The sequence below is a fragment of the Brachycentrus maculatus genome, unplaced genomic scaffold (assembly GCF_059751285.1).
Source record: "Brachycentrus maculatus isolate JH-2025_06_01 unplaced genomic scaffold, ASM5975128v1 h1tg000061l, whole genome shotgun sequence".
Taxonomy (NCBI): domain Eukaryota; kingdom Metazoa; phylum Arthropoda; class Insecta; order Trichoptera; family Brachycentridae; genus Brachycentrus; species Brachycentrus maculatus.
Genome location: NW_028280815.1, coordinates 1,213,177 through 1,234,841, shown reverse-complemented (window position 1 = coordinate 1,234,841; position 21,665 = coordinate 1,213,177). Strand labels below are relative to the sequence as shown.

At 32.7% G+C, this 21,665-nt stretch overlaps 1 protein-coding gene across 1 annotated transcript; it reads left to right on the top strand.

Annotated features, from left to right (window-relative positions):
• The first annotated feature begins 609 nt into the window (after positions 1-609).
• Positions 610-21,169, top strand: LOC148311526 (uncharacterized). Its single transcript, XM_088256472.1, has 6 exons — positions 610-888; positions 3,656-3,750; positions 13,594-13,723; positions 14,852-15,058; positions 17,492-17,728; positions 18,649-21,169. Exons 2-6 carry the CDS (start codon positions 3,738-3,740, stop codon positions 19,328-19,330), a joined length of 1,269 nt encoding a protein of 422 aa, XP_088112598.1. The 5' UTR covers positions 610-888; positions 3,656-3,737; the 3' UTR covers positions 19,331-21,169.
• Positions 21,170-21,665: the final 496 nt, after the last annotated feature.

Sequence of the window (21,665 nt, the reverse complement as noted above, 5' to 3'; positions counted from 1 at the left end):
CAGGAATCCTCGGGGTATCCTCGGGGTTGGAAGAAGAGACATGAATGAGGGGTTGATGCACTCGGGTGGCATTCTAAGGCATGTCCCAACCATGTCCACCTTCTCCTCTTCAGGACTTTCAGCATGAGGGGCTGTTGGGTTCTTCTCCTCACATCCTCATCCCTGACGAAGTTAGCCACTTTGTTCCATTACTAGCTCTAAAATTATAATTAAGGAAAAATTGTCTAAAAAGTATAAGAACTTCGGATCGATTCAACGATATGAATGGATCAAAATCGCTGTAATTTTGGACAAAAGGTCGATACCCTACAGTCCAACAAAAATCGATATTATTACAAAAAACCTCACTTTTTTCCGATTGCTTCCACTGAGAATCAAACTGGGATCTTGACGTATCAAGATCTTGAAAACCCATGACATGGAAAATGCAGCATCCTTAAAAAGTCGTCAAGTATTCGAAGGAGCTTGTTTAAACAATGTGTGTCTGATCTTTTCTTTTTTATGAAATCGCTCTTTCTTTCCATGGAGTCGTGTCCGAGCGGACGCAAGAGCATTAAAAGAGAAAGTACATACTTATACCAACTGGTGATGTCTGTAACCTAAATACTAGATAGTTATAAAACGCGACTGCGTGGAGAAACACGTGCGAAATTGACGTAAATAAAAAAGAATGGATTGCTAACAATAATTAAAATAATATATTTAAAAAAACAAAAAAACAGACCATAGTGACATATAAATATGTTTTAATAACTAATCGTATGCGTTGTGAATTGAAAGTTTTCAGCGAAGACGGTTGTGATCAATGAAAAAATATAATTTTATCTAATTTTAATTCTAAAATTAAACCTTGGATGAAGTGAAGTGTTATTATAAAGTATCAAAAAGGTAGTGTAAAAATGCATATTACAAAAAATTTAAATGAACATTTTAAAATTGACGTTTTTCGAAAATAATATTTAAAAATTGAGTCGATTTCCGTGGTTGATTTCCGGATTCTTAATCATAAATTGTGGCTTCGATCGCACTCAATTACAGTTTGATTACTATTTTCAATAACGGACCGTTTACTCTTATAAAAACCGTATGATTTTTTTCGCATGGGATAATAACATAAATATTTCTCTTAGAAGCAAAGATAATGTTCACAAATATAGTAAAATATATATACACACATACAGTAATATCGTTTTTTTTTTTAATTTACTGACAAAAGAACCTACTTATAAAAATCTTTTTAAAAAAGTTTTTTTTCTCAGTAGATACGAATTTTTGATATTTTAAAAATGTAAATTCAGACGGTTTATTTTTATTACTGACCATATTTTTAGTTACAGTCTGTTTAGAGTCATTTTACTTCTAGTTTTTGTTATTATTTATTTGGCAGTATAAATCATCTAAAAAAAATAAGAAATAAAAAAAACTACAGGTTAAACAACTGTGAATATTTTTTAAAATTATTTATTTGGCAGTATAAATAATTTAAAAAAAATAGAGGTAAAATTACTGTGAACATTTTTTAAAATTATTTATTTGGCAGTATAAATAATTAAAAATAGAGGTAAAATAACTGAACATTTTTAAAATGATTTATTTGGCAGTATAAATAATAAAAAATAGAGGTAAAATAACCATGAACATTTTTTAAAATTATTAATTTGGCAGTATAAATAATTTTAAAAAAAGAGGTAAAATAACTGTGAACATTTTTTAAAATTATTTATTTCGCAGTATAAATAATTTTTAAAAAAATGAGGTAAAATAACTGTGAACATTTTTTAAAATTATTTATTTGGCAGTATAAATAATAAAAAAAACTAGAGGTAAAAAAACTGTGAACAGATTTTTTTAAAACAACAAAATGACGTACAATTTTTTGTCAGTAGTTTCCCAATAACATTCCATTCATAGGAACATAAATTGAATGATAAATAGAACATAGGTTCTATTTATCATTCAATCTCATAACTGACCACGTGTTAAGGTATAGGTATATTAAGCATTCATTCATGTATGTGTACATTACTGATTAAGTTGCCAGATTTAATGGAAAAAGTACCTGCTTAAAAAATCTTTTTTTAAACAGTAAAATAATGTTTAATGTTTTATTCATCTTTTGCAAATTCCCTGCCGTTTAATTTAACAAATGACCGTTTGTTTAGGTATATACTGATCATTTATACTGTTTTTTCATCACATACATAATAAAAAATTACAATAATGCGCCCTCACTGAGTTTTCCTGTGCCGGGGGCACATTTTTCAATATTTATTTATGAAATTACAATGAAAGATAATTGTTTATTCAGTGTAATACAACATGGCTGAATGATGCGATCCAATTCTATCCACTTCCATTATCGATTTATGAATAGCTGTTTTGTATTGTGTTCCAATTTTCAATGACATGTAATATGTAATATCGAATTGTGGTTCCGTGGTTAGTGTCGCGAACTCTTGAGTCAGAGTTTCTCGGTTCGAACCCACTTTACCATAATTTGATACCTATTTCTAATAATGAGCCGCTCAGGCTCACAGAAATAGTATGAAATAGAAATATTTGTGTGAATAATAAAAACACAAATATTTCTCTTTTTGAAAAAAATATATGCACATTGCCCATTAAATTTAATGACGAGAGTACCTAATTATACTGTTTTTTTTTTTAAATAAACCGCAATGCCTCTACTTTTAGAGGCTTGTCTGCAAGTAGGATAGTGAGGATAGGGAAGGTAAATGTGAAAAATCATCACAAACACCCAGACCAATTGAAAATAAGTCTGTCTTGAATTTATTTTGCAATAGGTGGAAATCGAACTCGCGTCGCCAGTTTCGCCGTCGAGCGTCTACCCCGGCGCCTGCCATTGAATAAATACAGGCCTCCCTTAAAGGCAGTTAGGATAATCCAGTGAAAGATTACCTGATTAGATTTTAATCCGTGAATGTGTGAGTGCTTGGTCATTAACTGTGTGGATTCGACACCGATTTTGAACAAGACCAAAAATGCAGTTTTTTAATTTTATTTTTTAATTCATTTAATATATTTATATTTTTATTTATAACATAATACATTTGAATCATTTATACATATGGAGAACTTTTATATTTCGATTCGCTGTGCCTCTCCATAAAAGAGATTGTGCTCTTGTGCTTGGAGAGGGACTTACACTCGTGGTTTAATGTTATATAATAAAAGATATAATAGTTTTTTTGTATATTTTTTCAAGACTTAAATGTATAGAGCATTAATTTTTTTCTTAAGTATTTTTATATCATCTTTTAAAAAAATTTCTTTAGGGAGTTTATTGAAATGTTTGATTGCCAAATATTTGAAGTTTTGCTGAAATTGCTTGGTGTTGCACTTTGGAGTAGAAAAATCGTTTGAGAATCTCGATGATAAATTTTTTGTTAAATTTAAATAGTTGTCACCCTTTCGTATTTGAAAAATTGCGTTTTTTTTTTATAAATGGATTCTATATTTGGGACTTGAAATATTTTAAATAATAATTTTGTTGGATATATGTTTTTTTTCAAAACAACTTTAATTATGGTTTTCTGTACTATTTTCACTGAGTTCAGTATGTTGTATGAGCCATATTTTAAATTTTTTATATTTTTATATGTTTTATATAAACATATGTTTTATATGTTTTCAGGTATAATAATGCTCTCGTGACATCCATGCGGACAGCTAGATGACACATTAATTTACAGGTCACAAGCAGTAAATTCACAATAATGGAGCCAACATGTAAGTTAAAATTTTACATATTATATCCAGTGATAACTCATATCGCTCACTCCTTTCAAGAACGTCATAAATCAAAAAACTTGATTTTCCAGGAGAACGTTTTTCAAGTTTAAAAATAAATACAATGAATTAAAAATAAATATAAAGCTACTTGATGAACTTTTTACTGTGCAACAGATATTTTTAGGTAAAACCTGAAGGTTTTTTCTCCATTTGAAAAATATTTAGTAAATTTAAAAAAATAATTAAACAATACCTTTTCTTCAAAATGCAAAAATAATAATTTCTGCCCTGAAGCGGGTAAATATTAAGTTAAAAATATGCCACTTTTGCTGGGATATAGTACATTTTCTAAGCATTCCGAAAACATGCACAACTGAAAATTGACATTTTTTTGTTTATGACGTTCTTGAAAGGTGTGAGCGATATCTTATGTAAACTCGCTAAGTGAACTCATAGAACTGCTACATATTTTGTATATTAAAAACATTGTTAACTTTGTGGTATGGTAATAATAATTAATTATAAGGCGAGTGTCATAGAACTTCAATCATGCACCTAAGTATTTTTATTACTAACTTACTAACTCATTTGCCTTACGAGATAGCGAGTGTTTTTGTTTAGAATTTTCACTATAGAATCACATGAAATCATGGTAAATTTAAACATAAAGAGTAAACACACTTATAGGTAGGAAAAGGCTATAAAACATAGGCACATTAAGCGAGAAAAATAAATAAATGATACTACGATTAAATGATAATAAATATTTATATTTTTTTTATTTTAAAAATATAAAAACTAACTAACTAACCATCACGCCGCTTCCCCGCAGAGAGAATCGAACGCCACACCACTCTGTCCTTGCAAACATTCTTTGCCTCTTCTACATTCATGCATCTCCTCATACATACCCGACGATTATTACGACTCCTGACCCGGCCGCTTTCAAGTATTTGACATACCTGATTGTGCCAAGTTTTCCTCGGTCGTCCTCTGCTTCTTTTTCCAACTACATTTGCCTCATAAATTTGTTTAACCGTTCTTTCTTACTCATACGCTCCACATGTCCAAACCATCTCAACACACCTTTCTTAATTTTATCGATAATGCTTATCTCGGCCTTACATTCTTTCCTTATTTCATCATTCGAACATCTATCAAACATCGTTTTGCCACACATTCGTCTGAGGGATCGCATTTCGACTGCATTCAGTCTGCTTTAAAAATATAAAAAAAGGTAATAATGATTCTACGATCAATATATAATATTATTTACAAAAATAATAAATAATATTACGATGAAATGATGACGATTGATGAAAAATGACAAAACAAAAAATGATTGACCAATAAATGATACTGCGATTAAATGATATTAAATAATTAAAAATTAATGAAAATAAAGATAAATAAAATGTAATAATTGATAGAATATACGTGAATCTACGAATCAATCATAATAAAATTTATTTTTTATCATTTAATGATAATAAAGACAAACAAACATAATAAATCATATTACGGTGAAATGATAATAATGATTATGGTTTTTGAAAGAGAAGAATGCAGATCTGAATGTGAAATATTGGTAAACGGAGAGATTCTGGAACAGGTAGATGATTTCGTGTATTTGGGTAGTATGTTTCTAGGGATGGGAAGATTGATAAAGATATAGAAAGGAGAGTGAATGCTGGGAACAAAGTGAACGGTGCACTGAAATCAGTTATAGCAAATAAAAACCTATCAGCGGAAGCTAAACTGGCAGTGCACAACGGAGTCCTGGTTCCAACTCTAATGTATGGAAGTGAAACATGGAGTTGGCAAAAGAAGGATGAAAGTAGACTAAATGCAGTCGAAATGCGATCTCTCAGAAGAATGTGCGACAAAACGATGTATGATAGATGTGCGAATAGTGAAATAAGGATGGAATGCAAAGCTGAGATAAGCATTATCGATAAAATTAAGAAAGGTGTGTTGAGATGGTTTGGACATGTGGAACGAATGAGTGACGAAAGAACGGTAAAACAAATTTATGAGGCGAATGTTAGTGGGAAAAGAAGCAGAGGAAGACCGAGAAAAACATGGCACGATCAGGTATGCCAAATACTTGAAAGTGGTCAGGTTAGGAGTCGTAACAATCGGCGGGAGGAGATGCATGAACGTGGAAGAGGCGAAGAATGTTTGCAAGGACAGAGTGGTGTGGCGGTCTATTCTCTCTGCCTACCCCTGCGGGGAAGCGGCGTGATGGTTAGTTAGTTAGTTAGTTTATAATAAATGTACAAAAAAATAAAAATACGATAAAAAATGGTCTCATATTTTATACTGAATTGAATTTTTCACGTATGAAAACATATTTATCTATTTATTCCTCCTTGATTTAAATATTATATTTTTATAAATAAATAATACTAAAAAAATCTAAAAATAATACACACGTGTTTGTAAAGCACCTTACTTTATTTTTATTATTAAAAAATCAATGAATTAAATTGAAATAAATGTTATTTTTAGTAAAAAACACTGGTCACATTGACTGAAAATATTAAGCCTATAAAAATGGACGCATGCGTATTTTATCGGTGGGCAATGTCCCTCAATAAAATTATCCTCAAGTATCAATTTAATAAATGGAGATATAAAATATGAATATATGACACGAGAAAATATGTAAATGGAATAATTTTGACTACTTGAATGCGTGAACTTGCGTATAAATATAATTTTATATATATGGATGATAATAAAACACCTCATCAAATACTACTACAAATATATTATTTATTTATTTGGCGTTTAATTTGTGGGGCTCCATTTTAATTTATGTATTAATTGTTAAATTAAACACAGATTTTTTGAGTTCACTAAGTTGTATTATGTTTTGACATCTCATCAAATTTGAAGAAGAATATGGAAGTCTGGGCATTTACGGGGCTGACGACCGTCATAGGCTGGTTTAAGTGATCACTTTACACACGTGTAAAATTCACCAATTCTACCCATCATTGACAACCACACTACTCAAATTCTTGGAAGTTCTATATATATGATTTAATTTAGAAACCTTGTTCTTGAATCACTAGAACTTCACTAGAGACATCTATCGGTGAGATGTAAAGAAGCTTTTTATTCTACTAAGTTGTCTTTTATTGTTGAAAAACACATAAAAATTAACATTGTGACAATTGTTTCTCCTAGTTTTCGCATTTTCTATGCCTAGTTATGACATTCGTTTGAACATGCCATAACTAGGCGAAACAATTGTCATAATATTAATTTATGTGTTTTTTAACAATAAAATACAACTTTGTAGACTCAAAAAAATCTGCGTTTGATTTAAAAATTAATATATAAACTACTGCTACTAATACCATGACGGCGTTTCGCCGCAGGGGTAGGTAGAGATGATAGAACCCCACACTCTTCTGTCCTGACATACACTCCTCGCTTCCTTCACATCCACACATCTAGTCAGACATGCCCTCCGATATCGCAGACTTTTGACACCACCAGATTTTAGGTTCTGATTGATCTGATCGTGCCAAGTCTTTTTCCGCTGTCCTCGTTCTGTTCGCTCACGTTCGCCATATTTATTTTCTTAGTCATACTCTCGTTATCCACTCGCTCCACATGTCCATACCACCTTAAAGAACTCTTCTTAATCTTGTACTTTATTGTTTTTTATCCATATAAATAATAATGTTCGTTCGTTCAAAATCTTAAATATCCCAATGTTATTCACCGATTGCCTTGAAATCGAATACGCGAGCATTTTTATGCGTCAGTTGTTTTTACCCGAGACAGGTAAAAAACATATATTTTTGAAGTTTGTTTTACCGCAGTGGCACCGCCATCTATTGAACGTAACAGACACACGCAATACTCGTTGCTTATGCGGATACCGTGTTTTTTTTTATATATCTGCGACATTTTTCTTTTACCGACGACATGGAAAAACATATTTAAAAGTTATTTTACCCCAGTGTCAGCGCCATCTGTTATACGTAACAACAATATACATACATATATATATATATATATATATATATATATATATATATATATATATATATATATATATATATATATATATATATATATATATATATATATATATATATATATATATATATATATATATATATATATATATATATATATTCACCTATATTCACATATATATATATATATTCATCCTAAAATTATTCACCGATTGCTTTGAAATTTTGCCCTTTGAAATGCGCCCGTGTTTATAAACATCTATATAAATAAAAGCGTCAATATTCGTTTGGTCAAAATCTTAAAACTCCTCGAGTTACTCATTGAATGCTTGAATAAAGTTACTTTGAATTTTTGACACAACGTGGCATTCGAATACGCGATTTTTTTTACTCTTATTTTCTTTACTTCCATTTAACCAGACTGAGCCAAAGCAACGCTTGGCCAGCTAGTTTCAGATAAAAATAGAATATTTCAAGGAGTGGTTTTCCGTATACCGGCAATATATTTTATTACTACTTGTATTTCCCACATTGTTAGAGACTCGTATTAAGTAATATCCTATCATGGTGTGTTTTATCAGGTTTTAAGTTATAACCCTTTCTACTCCGATACTTTTTTTGACTTGAGAAACATAAAAAGTCTAGCACTTTATCAGCGGGTTTTTTTAAATTAATTTTAACTTGAAGTCTTACATGGAAAAAAATAAGCTAGTTTTATAAAAAGTAAGTAAGTAAGCAGTAAACTTATCCAAGGCAATGCAGCTTTGTATGGCACTGCATGCATCAGGGTAAATGGTTCATTTTCATCTTGGTTTGGCATTTCTAAGGGTGTTAAACAGGGATGTGTAACGTCACAGTGGCTGTTTAATCTATACATGGGTTGAAGAAATAAAAGGTGTAAATATTGGAGTTGAAATGATCTATTTTACTGCCTATATATATATATATATATATATATATATATATATATATATATATATATATATATATATATATATATATATATATATATATATATATATATATATATATATATATATATATATATATATATATATATATATATATATATATATATATATATATATATATATATATATATATATATATATGTATATATATATATATATATATATATATATATATATATATATATATATATATATATATATATATATATATATATATATATATATATATATATATATATATATATATATATATATATATATATATATATATATATATATATATATATATATATATATATATATATATATATATATATATATATATATATATATATATATATTTGTGTGTGTTGTGTTGTGTGTCGTAGTGTAGTATAATAGTTAGCATGTTTGACTACTGTGCTGAAGCTTCTGGATTCGATTCCCGAGGGGTTTAAATATTTTTGTTTTTTTTTTCACTCTTATATTGATTTAATATGTAATTAACGATCGAGATAACACCTTATCGCCACAATGCAGTGAGCGCCCTGTGCATCGTTGGGTGAGGATAAGGGTTAAAAAAAAGATAGTAAAAATAAGATACGTTAAATTTAATATTATAATATCAGAGCTAAAATACTCGTTTTGCTCTATAAAAACAAAGAAACGACATTTAAGTTTATCAAGTATTTCTCAAAAACTGACTTAACGTCGCCATCTTGGTTTTTCTCTGTCGCATTCTGTTTTATCGGCAGAACACTTTTTAAATTAAAAAAAATGTATAATTTGTGGTTATTCAGCTTTAGCGTAGCAAAGTACACTTAACAAAATTGCCGGGACCAGTGTTGTTAGATTATAAGATAAAAACGAATTAATTACAGTACCTAAGTAATCGGAAAATATAAATAAATATTTAAATAAGTCCTTTCGACCTTACTAGCCAAATATTTTGAGGCAAAATATTCAGCACACGGTGTGGAAAGGTTGAGAATAAATTATAAACGTTTTATTATCATAAATACTTGTTGTAAAAGCGGATGTAAGAATGCCGAAACTTCATTTTGAGATGGAAAATGTTGTTTTGAATACAAAAAAAGGTTGGAGACGTGACAGCGTGATTCGCGTGACAGCTGAATCTTAATTTATTACCGTTTACCAAGGATGTCTGACCGGTTGATCGCAAATTAAAATTTGATGGATACCGATGATAATTGCGAATATGTTACTTAAAAAATAAATTATTTTGGTTATTATTCGATATTCGGTATATCGTTGACACACACACACACACACACACACACACACACACACACACACACACACACACACACACACACACACACACACACACACACACACACACACACACACACACACACACACACACACACACACACACACACACACACACACACACACACACACACACACACACACACACACACACACACACACACACACACACACACACACACACACACACACACACACACACACACACACACACACACACACACACACACACACACACACACACACACACACACACACACACACACACACACACACACACACACACACACACACACACACACACACACACACACACACACACACACACACACACACACACACACACACACACACACACACACACACACACACACACACACACACACACACACACACACACACACACACACACACACACACACACACACACACACACACACACACACACACACACACACACACACACACACACACACACACACACACACACACACACACACACACACACACACACACACACACACACACACACACACACACACACACACACACACACACACACACACACACACACACACACACACACACACACACACACACACACACACACACACACACACACACACACACACACACACACACACACACACACACACACACACACACACACACACACACACACACACACACACACACACACACACACACACACACACACACACACACACACACACACACACACACACACACACACACACACACACACACACACACACACACACACACACACACACACACACACACACACACAACACACACACACACACACACACACACACACACACACACACACACACACACACACACACACACACACACACACACACACACACACACACACACACACACACACACACACACACACACACACACACACACACACACACACACACACACACACACACACACACACACACACACACACACACACACACACACACACACACACACACACACACACACACACACACACACACACACACACACACACACACACACACACACACACACACACACACACACACACACACACACACACACACACACACACACACACACACACACACACACACACACACACACACACACACACACACACACACACACACACACACACACACACACACACACACACACACACACACACACACACACACACACACACACACACACACACACACACACACACACACACACACACACACACACACACACACACACACACACACACACACACACACACACACACACACACACACACACACACACACACACACACACACACACACACACACACACACACACACACACACACACACACACACACACACACACACACACACACACACACACACACACACACACACACACACACACACACACACACACACACACACACACACACACACACACACACACACACACACGCAATTGACATCATGAATGAATATGTAAAATAGTATTCATAATTGCAACCTGGGAACCACGGATATAGTGAGAAGTGACTACCTGCCGATATTACAGTAAGGTCGCTTCACATTGAGCCGTAAACAAAAAAATAAAATACACGACTGTTTGACAATGACAGAGATAGATAGATTTCCACTACTTAAGTGTGCGACCGAAAACCGATAATGAACGGATCACCGCAAAATTTATGGGTAGAGGGAAAAAGTCTGAGATAAAATGGATCAAAACGGTACACACACACATATTTTCCTTGTTGTTTTAAAATGTTACCAATAGTTTTAAAACAGGCCTATTCATGAAATTTTAAACAAGGAAAAGTTTACTAAATACCATTATCACCAACGAAAAAACATTGTTGTCGAACACACAGAAAAAACTTCACGTCATACAGAAAAACGATTTTTTTCAAAGTATTTCCTGCTTTAAATTGTGCCGGTACATAATCTACTAATACCACTCACATTGACCCTTATCCGCACTCAATGGTGCATAAGGCACTGAGTCATGATAATTTATGTTATGTTAATTTGATCTTTATGAAGGCAAAGTGATTAGTCTTGCGGTTCAGGTACCAGTCCAGGGTAAAAAAAATACAGGAGCGAAAAGCCACTCATGTTCATTTTGACCCTCCTGGGTGTCGAACCCGGGACCTCCAGCATGGTAGCCAAATGTAATAACCAAAAAATTAAACAATAATAAAACAATGGCATAAAAAAACAAGTGTATCTTGCAGATATTTTTTAATTATTATATTTTAATCATTATTCAGAATATTTTAATGATCACCATAAAATTTTGCAATCATCGAATCGCGATTACTAAATTATTGTTCTTATAAAAACCTGTTTTTTTTTAATATGTAAAAGAGCTTTATAAAATTAATACAAAGGCGTTTGCATACAAAATATTTTAATGATTTCTACGTGAAAAGCAATCGTATTATCACGATAATTGCATATGTTTACACACACACACACACACATATATGTATATGTATATGTATATATATGTATTTTTATATATATATATATATATATATATATATATATATATATATATATATATATATATATATATATATATATATATATATATATATATATATATATAAACATATGCAATTATCCATGTATAGATTAAACAGCCACTGTGACATTACACATCCCTGTTTAACACCCTAAGAAATGCCAAACCAAGATGAAAATAAATTGACCATTTATCCTAATGCATGCAGTGCTATCCTCATACAAGGCTGCAATGCCTTAGATAAATTTACTGCTTACTTTATACTCAGATAATGCCTTTTATGGTATCGTCTTATCAACTCGGTCATTCACCTTCTGCAAATTCACAAATACTCTAAAAAAGGCTCCAGTTTTCTGCCAAAAATTGCGCAAATGACACACTGCGCAAAGCAAAAATTTGATCCGTACATCCTCTCCCATTCATAAATCCTCTCTAGGCATTGCATATTTTGTCCCTAGTTAAGATTCTCACTCTATACCATACATTCCATTAACAGCACTCAATAGACTGATAGAACAATGAATCCCACATTCCACCCTTTCCCTTGTAGAGAGGCATTATAACTGCCCTTCTCCAATCGACGAGAATATAACTCTCCTCTAGACATCTCGGCTGTCCAAACTTAAAACACAGTAAGGGACATTTTTTTGTAGTATGTTTTTTTTTTGCATTCTTGGACTAAGTAGAGTCTACTTAGTCCAAAAATGCAAAAAAACGTACTACAAAAAATGTCCTTTACTGTGTTTTGAGTTTGGACAGCCGACCTGTTAAAGAGCTTGTGCAACCATGTGAGAACCATTTCCATACCTGATGTATTCTCAATATCTTCTTTTCTTCTTTTTTTGTAGATCCTAAGGATCTGTTTGTGCCTCCGCTTGACGCTCTTGGGATGCTGACTCCCAGCTGTCTTTCCACCTTTTCGGAGGTCTGCCTGGGGGTCTGCGTCCTTCGGGGTTTCCTTGAAGGGCGATACGTGGAAGTCTGTCTTCTGGCATTCTGTTTATATTCTCAAAATAGGAAGTAATAATTCTATTTTGTTTCAGTATTACCAGTCAACGAACAGATTGATCTGCTTCTTAATGGAGTCGCTCATGACCAGCCCTGCGATAGCTGCCAACCCTTGGATTTAGAAATAAGCCTACCCCCGTGGTTTGATAAAGAGAAATATAAAAAGTAAGTTAGTGTAAGACAGTGGACGTCAAACTTTTTAGCCAAAGAGCTAAAAAAAGCACATTTCAACAATCGAAAAAGTTCTTGAAAGCCAAATCTGTTTGCAATTCTAGAACAGCGTTATTATAATTTTAGACCTTTATTAAATTACACCCAATAAAACTAGATTTCACAGTTATAAGGATTTTATCCGTTGATAAATAAATATTTTACAAATAAGGTATCCATAAGAACAGTACTCTGTCCTCTTAATTTTTTATAACTACCATGACTTATTCGGATACGAAATTTCATCCCTTACGATGCTTCTTACCGCTTGCCGACAAGGGGCCAAAGATTTCCAAAAGAAGTGTAATTCTCCTCTTCTAGGTATAATGGTAGTTCAATTTTTTTTTAAATATTTTATTTTATTTTATTTATTCGGGAATTGTTCAGCTTACATATAAAAAAATGATATAAAACAATAGTTACAACTAACAATAATAAACATTACATTACATTGACAAAAAATAGTTAGGTCAAAAAAAAGCCAATTAAACAATTCCACAATTATGTTATAAAACTATTAAAAAACATTCAGAGATTAAACAAAAAACATGATTATTCAGGAGAACGTTTTTAAAGTTTAAAAATATAATATATTGTATTAAAAATAAATATCAAGCCACTTATTGAACTTTTTACTGTGCAACAGATTTTTTAGGTAAAACCTGAAGATTTTTTCTCCATTTGAAATATATTTAGTATATTTAAAAAAATAATTAAACAATACCTTTTCTTCAAAATGCAAAAACAACACTTTCTGCCCTGTAGCGGGTAAATATTAACTTAAAAATATGCCGCCTTTGCTGGGATATAGTCCATTTTCTGGGCATTCCGAAAGCACGCACAACTAAAAATTGTCGATTTTTGATTTATGACGTTCTTGAAAGGAGTGAGCGATATGTTATCATCGACAGGTGAATAGTAAAACTAACTAGCAAAAAAAAAGGTACATATAGAGGTTGGTAGGGTAATAAATAGAGGGGGGGTTAAGGAGAAGGACTTTTTGTAAAAGGTGACGTATTTTTAAAAAGCATATTACTTAATATACTTAATTGTTAACTGTCTTAATTTTATTATTTCTTACAGAGGGCAGCAGTACATTTGGAAAAACCTTTTCGCCCAATTTGGAGTCACTCTATGCGGGTTGGTTTGCGTCCTGTCCGTCCCGAGCATTCTGAGGATCCTTATGGGCACCAAGAAGTCCTCGACTCCCATGGCTGCCTACAGGAGATACCTCTCCACCATAAACCACATCTACGCATGGTATTCAGACGAGCTCAAACCTGGCACTACGTAAGTGGACCAATCAATAGGGATTTCTCATGATGATGTTTTATTACCTGATAAATTAATATTAAAAATCACAAGACTATCTGTATGATTCTTATTGAAATCTGTAGATATGACGGTTTAAACTTTCAATATTTTAATACAACAAAAATCGACACCGCTATACATCATCAAATTTTACGCCATTGGGTGTGCTATTTTTTGTGTGTCCAAATACTTGTTCACAAAATCTGGATAATCTCCAATTACAGGAGTTATTTTCTTTTTTTTGACATCTCATCAAAGATGAAGAAGAATATGGGAGTCTAATATTATTCTTATTATTATTATTTATTATTGGCTAATAAATTAATATGAAAAATCACAAGACTGTCGGTAACTAAAAGTAAGGGAGATATGAAGGTTTAAACTTTAGATATTTTAATAAAACGAAAAACGTCGTCGGGTGTGTTATGGGGTGCATCCCTTTATGTATCTGCTTTATAGAGCTGTAATAGTAGTAGTGTGGCTTCGTTTTTGTGACGTCATTCGTTACCAACTTACGAAAACATCGTTTTTACGAAGGCGAATTTTGCAAAAGAAAATGAAGAATGAAAATATTGACAATATCGGTTGTTATAAATACAAAACGAGTCTTACACAATCCTTTATAGGTTGAGTATGTTAAATAAGATATTCCTCCCGAGTGATAATACCCTCTTCAAACTTAGATAAAAATAAGCTTATCACCTGTGTAAATATGGAAGTCTGTTTTTTTTTGTTGATGGGAGGTGCATGTATTATTTTCCTTGCTTATTATGTTAAGGCCCAGTCGGCTGTCCAAATTTAAAACACAGTAAGGGACATTTTTTGTAGTACGTTTTTTTGCATTTTTGGACTAAGTAGAGTCTACTTAGTCCATAAATGCAAAAAAACGTACTACAAAAAAATGTCCCTTACTGTGTTTTAAATTTGGACAGCTGCAGTATTCGCTAAGTCGCAACCTAATTTTCTCTAAATCCAGGTAACATTTTATATAATTGATTTCATCCATTGAAAAAATAATCGTCGAAATAATTATATGGTTTTGAAAAGAAAATAGTTAATGAAAGGTAAGGAATAAGTGTGACGGGCTCGGCCATCGTACTGGAGGTCCCGGCTTCGATTCTCAGGGTCGAATAAATAAAAGTATTTTTTTCACTCTAATATTTATTCAATATTACCCAGGACCGGCACCTGAAACGGAGGGCTGATCACCTTTCCTTCATGTCTTAACGATCAATATAACACTGCGTGTATATGATGCAGTGCCCTATGCACCACTGGGGTGCGGATAAGGATTTGAATGAATGAATGAATATATATATACATATATATATATATATATATATATATATATATATATATATATATATATATATATATATATATATATATATATATATATATATATATATAAACACACACATACACACACACATGTATTTATTAAAAGATTTACCTAATCCATTCCTACACAACGTTCGTGAAGAGAGAAATCGGATCCCGATATTAGCTAATTGATATTAAAAACATGTTTTTTAGAAAGCACCGTTCGCCGACATTGTTGAACAGATGTAATATATACATATATTACTCAACACGATTCAAGAATTCGGAATAAAATAGTTATTACTTAATTCAGAGGCTCATTAAATGCGTTGTTGACATTTTAAAAATACCTAATTACGAGTATTTTAATATAATCCTTGGTCATATGAGGCAATCTTATGATTGCTACATACATGAAAATGACTTCACGAATTTTTATTCCTGACCAACCGGTGTATTCAGAATTGCAACCTAGCGACCATGGATATAGTGAGAATTGTCAAACTGGCGACAGACCATCGATAGGTGGCTTTACCTTGATCGGTCATGATTTGCAATTGTATACAAAAATAAATAAACTAAAATAATGTTTTATATTTATTTTTAAATTTATGAGGCGAATGTTAGTGGGAAAAGAAGCGGAGGAAGACCGAGAAAAACATGGCACGATCAGGTATGCCAAATACTTGAAAGTGGTCAGGTTAGGAGTCGTAACAATCGGCGGGTATGTATGAGGAGATGCATGAACGTGGAAGAGGCGAAGAATGTTTGCAAGGACAGAGTGGTGTGGCGCTCTATTCTCTCTACCTACCCCTGCGGTGAAGCGGTGTGATGGTTAGTTAGTTAGTTAGTTACTTTTTCAGTTATTTTAAAGAGGATAAGTTTCGAGGACATTTGTGGTTTTTGAAACTAGTCGTGATTACATTAAATAACTCAAAATTGTTCTCGGTATTAGAGGATTTTTATACTTTTTACTAGTTTGTTGCTCATCCACAAAATTCCACTTACTGGGAGTGACTTGATATGGTTATATAGCACTTTTATATTATCCTTTTGATTATATTAATTGAACATTTTCTGTTTTAGTGCTTGGAAATCGCTCATGACGGTTCGCGCAAGACATTTGAGGGCAAGCAAAACATCTCAGAGGAAAGGTGGGACCCACATCTCCCAAAGAGACCTCGTACTGACGCAGTTCTCTTTCTATGGATTCGGGTTTCTGAAGCCGAAGGAGACCGGTATGCAGGAGGGCAGTGAAGAGGACATCGAGGGATACCTTCACTTCTGGAGGACTGTCGGATTCATGATGGGAATAGATGACAAGTATGTTTATTTTTCTTCTTCTTCTGAGCGTGTCATGTCAGGTTCCTATGACGTTGACTTGATAGTATTTGTCCATGTCTTGGGCAGCTCTAAACAGTGCCTCGACGGTCTTGATCCAATCTCGTATATTCCGGAGCCAGGAGATCTGCCTTCTGCCCACACCTCGTCAACCTTCTATTTTGCCTTTTATGATTAGATTCAATAGCTTGTAATTCTCTCCTCTTAGCACATGCCCAGATAGGATACCTTCCGGACCTTGATATCAGTCAGCAACTGTCTCCCTGCTCTTGCTCTTTGGAGCACTTTTGCGTTGCGGACCATATCGGTCTATGAAATAAGTTTATTTATTTATTGAACGGCTAAGGCCTTTAACATAATATATATATACAATATCAAATATAAAAATACACTAATGAATACATTAATAGAGAAACAAAAAGCCTTAAACATAAAGTAACAATAAAATAACAAATACAAGCCTTAAACACTGGTAAATACACGTCTACTTCACACACTATCAGCGAGCAGCGAAAGAGCGTGAAACACAACGTTTAAATTTATCCATTATAACGTGGAGAAGAAATGCCGAGAAAGTACAGACTTCAAGGTGGATAACAGTATATTAAATAAATCTATACTATCAATAGCATTGGCTAACATGTGAAGCCGCGCTATCAGAGAGAACATGGCATAGTTTACATTATGTGCAAATACTGCGAATACAGATTTTTGCCTAGTACCTCTTCGACGCACGCTACGCTTTATTTGATTTGAGTTAACCCATTTTATATTTTTAAAAAACTAAACAAGTAAAATCATACAACTAAAATTATACACCTAAATTACTTCATTGCTCACTTAAAATCAATGAATGTTTAATCTTGGTAAATAAAAAACTTAATATTTTTTTTCTTTGGCAGATACAACATTTGCCGGCCATCTATCCAAGAAACTAGAGAAGTGTCAGAAGCAATCTGCAAAGATGGATATTGCCAGCTGTTGCGCAACCCGCCCGAGTACTTCTTCTTCATGGTCACTGAACTGATCAAAGGCATGTGGAACTTCATGCCAATAATAACGGTCAACTCTTTTATATACTACACCTATTGCATCGTTGGAGTGGACGGATTTAATCTTCGCGAAACATCAGACGGAACCATGAAAAAGGCATCTCTAAACTCCCTAAAATCTAACAGACTGGTTCAAGAACTAAACGCAAATAATAACGGGATAATCGTCAACGAAAAACCCATAGAAAGAGACGATATATACCAAACGTTGAACTGGTATGATAGGTTCGTCATATCTTTCACCTTGGCCATCTTGGACAACGCTCTTGTGACTTTCATCGGTCGAACTTACTTCAATTTCCAGATTAAAATATCGATGTTCCTCACCGCCTACTTCCCATTTTTGATTTTGTTCCGTTTCGGCATTCGCAATTCCTTCGTCGACATGTTTGCCGACGACAAGTCGTTCGAAGCTACGCCAAAGACGAACAAGGATGTCCTCGGTGAAATGTTTAAAGTCCGCGATATCACCTATGGAAAAGTTTACGATTCTTGCACAGCGACTGTCAAAGTTGCCAAGAGTGTCAATTGAATGTAACGGAAATGATTTGAAACTAAATAATATAGAAATACAGGACATTGGATTGGTTACGCTGTAAATATGAGAAGCTTTGAAACTATTATGAAATACTCGTATGTTATATGTATGATGATGGTTGACATTAATTGAGAAGGAGTTATGCCAAAACATATAGCCATCGGAAAGGTTTATACATACATGGGCTGTTCAATTAATACGTAGTCGGATGTCATAAAACAAAATGTACTTTATTAAGAAGTTTCATGTCTGAGTGCCCTTCAAAGTATTCACCTCCCCGACACGCACACTTATCCCAACGGTGTTCCACTTTTGGAAACAGTCCTAAAATGCTTATTTTGTGATGTCCTTCAGCTTCTTCGTCGCATTTGCCTTAATCTCGATAATGGTCTCAAATCTTCTTCCTTTTAAAGGTCTTTTGAGTTTGGGGAACAAGAATAAGTCAGAAGGAGCGAGATAAAGTGTGTAGGGTGGTCGGGGAAGAATAGTTATCAAGTGTTTGGCCAAAAACTCACGAGTTCTGAAACCTGAATAGGTTGGAGCGTTGTCGTTTCATCAGCTTCAACATAAAACGTAAAATACTCACACAATGAAGTTGCCAAGGTTATCAACTCACGTCAATGATAGAGCTCTTCAAATTATTTATGAAATAAGTCAAATACAAACTTAGAGGCAATTTTTTTGTCAGTAAATAGATACCTACTAGAAAAGTCTGATTTTTAGTTGTTTAAACATTTTTAACCCCCTATTTGTTAGAATAACGAATGGTATTATTCAATCAGTGTGTATAGAATTGAGTTGTCGAGTTTTCAAAACATATATCTGGTAAATGGATATAAAGCCTGGACTTCAAGGAAGGTGACAGAAAACTAATGAGGCCATGATAATGTGACTATATTTCGCACGGACAGAATGTCGAATGAAGTGGTACAAGGAAGATGACGTAGATAAAACGAAGGGTTTTAGAGTACCTTGGATGCACTTTGAAGCATGACAGGTGCCAGCCTCTCCAGGAAATAATTTTGAAGAATGTGGAAAACAGAAGAGAAAAGACAGAGAGAGAAGAGATTCTGGCTTCAGCACATAAGGACAGCATCTCTTGGGACCTTTCAAGATATTCCAGTTTAGTGTCAACCCTCAGTAATTGGACAATCACTAGAAGAAGAAATAAATTTTAAATTCTAATACGTTATCTTCAATAAGAATACATCTAAATTTATTCCATTTTCATCAGGATCTGAGATTATTTCGCCTTGCCAAAACGATTCAAAATTAAAACTAATTTCGGCTGTAGTTACTATGATATTATTTTATTTTTATTTAAGTGCTTAATTTAATGACTGAATTTAAAGACCTGATCGAAATTTGACGTAAACTAAGAGAAAATAAAATTTTAAAGCAAAAAAAGACCTTATTTGTATTAAATTAGTCTATATAATTTTTTTAAGTATCTTATCAAAGTTTGTCCTGAATCCTACTTCTTAAATTTTTTCAAATTATTTGTGTAATAAATTATTATGTGCACTTTAAAAGCATGTTATTTCTTCCTGGATTACAGATGAATTCAGAATAATAATTTGAGGATGTTAGTTTCAAACTCTGCTAAGACAATTTAGATTTAATTTTCACGTCCATATTTTTGTCCATAATTCAGAGACCACAGTTTTGTTATAAAGGAAATTATAAAAACAATTTTATTCTCATAAAAAATAAAATAATTTATAAATAGTCGGAGTACGCATCAAAACACGTAAATATTTTTTTACCTTAAGGATTTTTTTTGTATTTACATTACTGTTTAACTTTGTAAATATATAAAATGTGTAAAAATTACAGCTTGTTTTTTTCTTTACTACGATTGACTAATTTTCTGCGATAATCCAGAGAGTTTAATTTAAAAAAAGATCGCTGAGTGAGTTTAATGAATCTAATAGTTAGGGGATTTCAAATATATATATATATATATATATATATATATATATATATATATATATATATATATATATATATATATATATATATATATATATATATATATATATATATATATATATATATATATATATATATATATATATATATATATATATATATATATATATATATATATATATATATATATATATATATATATATATATATATATAAATTTTATGCAGGGCTTTTTTTAAGCATAAAAAGGTCCAGGAACTCACTTCATGTCAAGCATTTGACTAAAAAAATTATATTCAAATATAATTTAAATATTCATTACAGTACCATATTTTATATAAAAAAAATAAATAGATTGTAATTATGTAAGCGCAAACACAGTTTCGTCTACTTGATT